Source organism: Seriola lalandi, unplaced genomic scaffold, assembly GCF_002814215.2.
Source record: "Seriola lalandi dorsalis isolate HSWRI2012SDOR001 ecotype SW California unplaced genomic scaffold, Sedor1 jcf7180002054331, whole genome shotgun sequence".
Lineage (NCBI taxonomy): Eukaryota > Metazoa > Chordata > Actinopteri > Carangiformes > Carangidae > Seriola > Seriola lalandi.
The window spans coordinates 467,598-475,237 of NW_019524884.1; the positions used below are offsets into that span (position 1 = coordinate 467,598).

Sequence of the window (7,640 nt, forward strand, 5' to 3'; positions counted from 1 at the left end):
AACATGCACTGGTGAACGGCAGTGATCAGGGTCTTTTTACAGCAGCAGCTGACTATTGCTGAACACTGCTCTGCCCATCAGGGATAAGACGAGAAGGCTATCAGTCTAAAGATGCTACATAATCTGGGCGTTTATTACCCTAACAGGCTATATCACATTTTCTGCCCATTTAGATGGATGCCTGATTACATTTCGAACGATGATGACATCATAAGTTGCTACATGCCTCCTTGTCTCTGTTTACACTGGACTCACTTCTATGAAGTCTTCCCTTGAACCACTAGTTCATCACAAAACTGCAGGTTTTTCTGTGTACACATTGTCTCCTTCTTTCTCTTTCTCTCTGGTGGGTTTTATTCAAAGTTTCTAGAGTTGTTGAGCTTTAGCTGGATCTATTTTGTTGGTTTCAGATCATATCAAATTGAATTGTCCAGAGGCTCTGGTCAGTGATCCATGATGGTTCGCCTTTTTCTGACAGGCTTGATAAATACAGGTCCTGATCTCTCCCTGTGCCTCCATTCCTCTCTCCTCCTCCTCCTCCTCCTTCTCTCCATCTTATTTTCTCTGTCCTCTTTCTCTCTCCATTTGTCCTCTGCCTCTTACACTCACCTCCATAACACTTCTCTTACTCTTCTCTTGAATTGTGTTCCGATGAACTACATTGCAGTTTTTCACTTTTCTCACTTTCTCTGGTTCCTTTCAGACTGAGAGCAAGCACTCTCTGCACTCCTTCCCTAAAGAGTGGCGTGTGTGTGCGTGTGTGTGCGTGTGTGTGCGTGTGTGTGCGTGTGTGTGCGTGCGTGTGTGTGCGTGTGTGTGCGCGTGTGTGGGTGTGTGTGGAGGCAGACTTAAAGACGAGCTCATCTGACCTTGGACACCCACTGTTCTTCTCCTTTCCAATAACCTTCCTATATACCTATATGCTCTGTGTCCACACTGTGGGGTGAACAGTGTGTGTGTGTGTGTGTTTGGAGAGAGAGGGTTTGAGAGAACGAATGAACACACACACACACACACACACACACACACACACACACATATATATATACATGACCACACAGTGAGAACAGGAGATGAATTCAATTAGAGTGATTACAACAGACGACATTGACTCCTTTATGCAGTATGTAGCCGGATATATATGTGTGTGTGTGTGTGTGTGTGTGTGTGTGTGTGTGTGTGTGTGTGTGTGTGTGTGTGTGTGTGTGTATGAATATTCATGCTCAGTGTAGTTTGGGGATGAGGAGAAGAGAGTCATGCTCTGCTGGTACTTCATTACTTGGTATTTGTTTGAGGAAACCTGACACAAACAGCTTGTTTAAGAGGTCTTAATCCAATTCTTTCAGGATGTACACACACAAATTGTCAACCTTTGCTTACATGTACACACACACACACACACACACACACACAAACCTACACTAACAGTCCCTCTTGAGGAGATCAAGGAGAAGGAGATGCTAAAACAAAAATGTGTACGTGTGTGTGTGTACTGTATGTGTTCAGTGTGTTTGCTGGTGTCAAGGCCGCCCATGGACGGATTAAGTGCCTGTGTCTTTCTATGGTTGTGAGGACATTTTGGCCGGTTTTTGAGGGTGATTATGAGGCAATTATTTGTGATTGATGAGGTTAGGGTAAGGGGCTAGGGGCAGTGGATCTCAAAGTGGGGTCTCCAGTAAAAGGGGGAATAATTTCACCATAATTCCTTCCATGCGTAACACAGTGACAGGAAGTATGACTATTTCAGTCATGGGTTTCAAACACTTTGTGTAACAAAACATCTAAAAGCAAAAATCTTCAGATGGGGGTCCTTGGTTGAATTTCTGACAGTTTAGGTCCTTGATGTGAAAACGTTTGAGCAGCTAGTGTAATAATGACAATAATTTGTGTGTGTGTGCGTGTGCGTGCGTGTGTGCATTCCTCACCACGAGCGTCTGCATGTTGGTTAACAACAGGAAAGTGGAGCTGAAGATTACAGCACACATACAGGAAGACTGAGGAAGAAAGGACCGACTGCATGATAAATAGAAGGCAAGAAGAAGGATGGAAGAGGCAGGACACAGGTAGGAAACATCAAACACGGAGGCAGAACTGGGGAAATTAGCAAGAGAGAATTACAAATCACTCTGTCTCTCCCCCATCTTCAACCTTTTTGGTTTTATTGCATTTGATTTGTCTGTAGTTCACTTTTAGTTATGCAACAATAAGAAATGTACAGTGCAATGAAACCTGAAACAGACCTGCTGCCAGCCCAATAAAACTAGCACCAAACAGGATGTGATGGAGGCGTTCGGGTGATGCTGAGCCGAGAGATGCTGTAGTCCAGAGTTTACAACTGTAGAATTTGAGACTTCTTAAACACAATAAAACTGTTTCTGTTTGCTAGCTTTGCAATTTTTTTAGATCACATTTCAACAAAGGTGAACGCAGCCCAAGCTCGGACAGAAACCAGACACATATTCTTAAATTTGTCCTTCACATTGGGCTTCAGTGGAAGTGAATGACAGGAGGAGCAAATATCTGATGGAGTGCTTCAAGTGTCTCAACAGATCTCTTATATTTGCTCGATCTTTGATGCAAAGTAATCATTACTGTGAGCTCTCCTCATGAGATCACACGTCAATCAAACAGAGATGCCCAAGAGTAGCCTGTATCTTACCCCAAGAGAGCTCTTAAGATTCCTCTATTGAAAGGGGGGGGGGGGGGGGGGGGGGGACCTGGGATTTTCTTTGATTTGAAACATATGACAGCAGATTCTCAGCATCAGATTTATCAATATTTGTGAATCCCTGATGAGAAGGACGGAGGGAGGATGAAGTAGAGCGGGGGGGTGGGAGGAGATGATGAGAGAGGCAGAGAGATGAGAGACAGAGCAAGTTTAAGATAAGAGAAGAAGAGGGACTGATGGACTGATGGCACGGGGAAAAAATGAGTGCAGAGATGAGAAGTAAAAGGAACGAGGGGGGTTTGAGGTTTGCTCGAAGTAAGGAAGGAAGGAAGGAAGGAAGAAGGGGGAAGAAGGGAAGGAAGGAGAGGGTAGAAAAAATGTGCCGTGTGGTAGGCACAGCTGTGTATGTGTGTATTTGTGCGTGTGTGTGTGTGTGTGTGTGTGTGTGTGTGTGTGTTTTGAGGTGTGTGTGTTCAGCTGTAGTGAGCTTGGTGAGCTGGAGAGGAACAGAGGGAGGGAGGGAGGAGGAAGGGGAGCGCAGGCAATTTTCCACGAAACTTTAAAAGCTCTTTTAATGAGGAATCTTCCACTTCATGTGTCTGTGCTGCAGTTTCAAAAACACCTCGAAAAAAGCTGCAGTCGACCCTCTGAGAGGGAACTCGGAGAGAGAGAGAGAGAGAGAGAGAGAGAGAGAGAGAGAGAGAGAGAGAGAGAGAGAGAGGGAGAGGGAGAGGTTAGGAAGTGTTTCCTGAGGAGAACAATTAAAAGCCAAATATAATCTCCCTCTCGCCTATGGACTGCTTTTAATGCGATTTTTGGGCCGCTGATGACGCAGAGAGGAGACCTGCACCCAGGAGAAAACCTCTCCCTCTCTCCGGCCCTGATACTCGCACACAGAGACAAACAGAAAACTGACACATGAAGACCAGAGGAAGACAAGAACGGTACGAGCCTCCCTGTCTTTCTAACAACAAATGCAGTATTTTCAATACTAGGGATAAAGCCAGGCTAGCTGTTGCCGACCTTCATGCTAAGCTAAGCTAACTGGCTGCTGGCTGTAGCTTCATATTAAAGCATATAGAGTGGTATCAGTCTTTGTCATCAGAAACTGAATGAGCGTATTTCCCAAAACTATTCCTTCAACTGGTTTTGCTCATGAAAGAGAATTGTTTTTTACAGTATTTAGCTTGTAATCTCAAAGGGGCCCTACACTGATTTTACACGTGAAGTTAAGTTTACTTGTCATGTCAAAAAAGCCGTAATAGTCTTCTAGTAATCTAGTTTTCTAAAAGTGGGTATATCTGGGGCAACTGCAGGTTGTGCCCGGACAGGTAAAACCCACAGAGAGATTTGCACCTGTAGGGAAAATGTTCCCTGACCCCGGTGAAACCAAAACCCGTGGTGCGTTTGTGTCCGTCGGGAAAAGGGGCTCTGTGGCAAAAAAGAAAAGGCAGGGTATAATAGTAATCTAATAGCTAAAGACTGGCAATGGAACTAGTGAAGAATTATGGGAATTGTAGGATCCAGCAAGTTTGGAGCTTGACCTGTACTAGGGTCTAAAAAGCAGCATAAATGTTTTCCATTCTTAGGTTAATTTGACCTTTTTTACCCTCCTACCTCCCCCTGACAGCTGAGGACGCAGTCAGGCTCTGTCTCACTGTCCTGCTACCTGTTATCCCTCAAATCTATAGGTTTCCTTTGGGTGCTGCTGGCCTTTGCTTTGTGATTCTCATACTGCTGAGGTTGCAGTGTTGCTATTTGGTATTCATCTTCATGAGATTTGCAGATAGTGAGATGACATCTTGTAAAACTAAATTTCCTCCGAACTGGAGAAGACGGAGTCGAGCGGTCTGTGCGGGATCATCCTGTTTGTTTCCTCCTTGTGCTCACACACATATAATCTGCAGTTATTTTAAAGAGATTTACCCATATAACAAACGTTAAACTACATAAATATTGTGTAGTTTTCAGTAACAGTTCATGTTAATGTTCTGTCACATTTGAATATTGGTGGTTTTGAAGCCAAACTATCACATTTAGTCAAGAACATTTTAAAAATCCAGATAGAAACATTTGGAAAGAAGGTGGCTAAAAGGAACCAGCATAACATTTTTATGATTCAAAGAAGTGAGAAAATTTAATCAACTCAATTTTTGGCTGTAATTTCCTTGTTTTTCCTTATTTCTAGACACATTAGCAGAAACCTCTTGATGCTGCCGGGTTGAAGCTACCAAACAAACTAGCCGCCGCTGCGAGACTTTTCTCCGCTCCAAGTCTTTTGTGCCGTCTAGTCTTTGCCTGAATTTGTACACACACGGAGCAGGTTAGGTTTTTCTCACTTCTGAATCGTATCTCAAATTTCCCTTCGGGGTACATTTTAGAAAAAGATTATTGTTGTATAAATGTGGTAAAACGCCTCTGGCGGGGCTGAGTACAGACCTACGAGATACACTGACAAGGCTTTTGCCACGGGTGTCCTCAGGGTGGAGCTGTGTGTCGTACAGAGCCTCAGTGAGATTTAAATACTGTGCAGGTTAAATGAGAAAAACACTAATTGTAGTCTATTATTAATGTTAGCCAATAGCCAGTTTAGTGTTTAATATCTGTCAGCTTTTTGATATTCAGATATTTTCAGTATTGAAATGAGCCAACCTTGAAATGTTCTCAAAATTATTTTAAACACAGATCAGTTTAACAGTGATTCTGGAAACCTGATGTAATGTTAATTTATTTGTCTGCACATCCACTGTGGCAGGTTTGACTGATGACACACCAGCCACAGTAACACACACACACTCACACACACACACACACACACACACACACACACAGGAACAGAGAAAGAGTCTCAGATATGAAAACATCAGCCCACATTAACACACAGAGATGCCTGTTCTTTCCCTGCGTGTCAGAACCGTGAGTGAGCGGAGGGACGGGGTGAGTGAGCGGAGGGGCGGGGTGAGTGAGCGGGGAGATGACAGGCAGCGGCGGCAGCAGCAGGGGAGTGTTTCCCGCTCAGGTTCAGATGTGGGGATGAACGGAGTCCCCAGAGACGCCGCTGAGCAGAGGAGGTGGACAGATGCGATTCATTTATCATTTATCTCTATCGGTAGGACTCTTTTTCTTCTTTCCCCCCACGGTGCCACACTCCCGTGGGACCCCAATCCCATCCACCCCCTCATCATCATTACTGTGACATCAGCAGCAGCAACATGGGTTGATGATCAATGGTGATGATGATGGAGTTTTTATACCTTACACGGGACTTTAAAGTGGCGTTGATACACTTTGACGCAACGCCAGTGTAACTCAGTATTATTGTACGTTTAACGGGTCAGAGTTGTTAATGAACTAAGGAGGGTTAGTTTGAATGATGATGTCACAGTGATGTCATCAGGTATCTCAGTTTACTACAAATTTTTTTAAATAATTTTATCTTTATTACAAACTGCAGGTGTGGAGCTTGAGAGATGTTTGTATTTAGGAGGGAGGGGTGTTGATTGAAAGGTGCTATCAAGTTGCATTATGGGAAATGTAGGATTCAGTGATTTTGGAGCTTTACCCACTGGGATTAACAGTGCTGCCTTAATTTGGACCTATTTTTTTTTTTAATGTGTCTTATGAGTGTCCTAACTTTATGAAAGTGCAGAACTAAATTGCTTTAATTTCACATACTTCATGTAAATATACTTGTATTACAGAGAATAAACTACGGGCCTCTATCAGTTTGACATAAAATTGTATCAGCTGCCTATTTAACATGAATGAATCCACCATCGTTCCGCTGTTACTTTAATGTATAAATTACCTGATGGAGTTAAAGTATTACACGCTGGGGGGAAGTGATATCATATTCCGCTCCAGCTGTTAATCAGCAGCTGTTTGCTGTGTGTAACAGAGCTGGAGAGATGCAGTCACATCACACTCAATGAGAATCACGACGGCAGTTTGCGTAACGATCCTGTATCCAACAAATACTCTCACACAGCGGCTCTGCTGCATCCACAACCTTTGAGGCTATTTTTGCCTCTTTGTTTTTTATTTTTATGAGCGCTCCCCGGTCGGATCGCTGCTCCAGCGGCGGCACATGTTCCGATGGATGCTGGGTGTAGTAGGTGTGGAGGGATATGGGACCCCTCAACTCGCCGTGCACAGAGCTGCAGGGCAGAGTCAAGTCTACAGGACTGTGAGTCGCAGAGTCCAGCAGCTGATCATCTTAAACACATTAAAAGCAGTCGTTTCATAGCCGCATGAAGTCCACATCTACATCTGTATCATCCCGTTACGCACAGTCACCCGCAGCGCTAACTGCAGTGGAAGTTGTGCTTTTCTCACACACACAAGTTTCACCTGAATCACTCAAGATATTTTTCGGTACTTACTCAGAAGCAGAGCAACAGGCAAGAAGAGGAGACATGCAGAATTCATCAGAGATGCCATGCTGACCCGACAATCTGTCCTCCGACCTCTCGAAGTTTCAGGTTTGCACCGGGATTCCCAATTTCTTTTTTCTTTTCTTTTCTTTTTTTTTCCTACAAGAGGCAGTCCAATGTCCCGCTCCTCAGCTGGTCAAAGTGTTTCCCTCCTGTCCTTGGTGCAGCTCTGTACTCCAGTGTTAAAGCATCCACAGTGCGCTCCCCTGCGCTGAAGGGGAGGGCGAGTCCGTGCCGAGGAGGGGGGAGGAGGAGGAGGGGGGAGGAGGAGGAGGAAGGTCTACAGCAGAGTCCCACATGAGCTGCACAGAAGCCAGGTCTGGCCTGGGTGGAGGGGTGGATGCTGGGAGGATTTTAGGGATTTTAGGGATCTAAAAACAGTGGGAGAAGTATTCAGGTCCTTTACTCCAGTTAAAGCACCAGCACCTCAAAATGCTCAATTACAGGTCCTGCAGTCAAAATGGTTAGCAGCAAAAAATATCAAATTAAAAGCACTCATTCACTCAAGGCTGATGCATCAGTGTAAGGCTGTAAGTCTG

At 44.4% G+C, this 7,640-nt stretch overlaps 1 protein-coding gene across 1 annotated transcript in view; it reads right to left on the bottom strand.

Moving 5' to 3' along the window:
* Positions 1-7,357, bottom strand: part of nrn1la (neuritin 1-like a) — a 59,914-nt gene extending 52,557 nt beyond the window's left edge. The window contains exon 1 of the mRNA XM_023407213.2: positions 7,051-7,357. Within this exon, the coding sequence (XP_023262981.1) occupies positions 7,051-7,108 (58 nt within the window). The 5' untranslated portion in view covers positions 7,109-7,357. The remainder of the gene's footprint in view (positions 1-7,050) is intronic.
* Between the last annotated feature and the right edge of the window lie 283 nt (positions 7,358-7,640).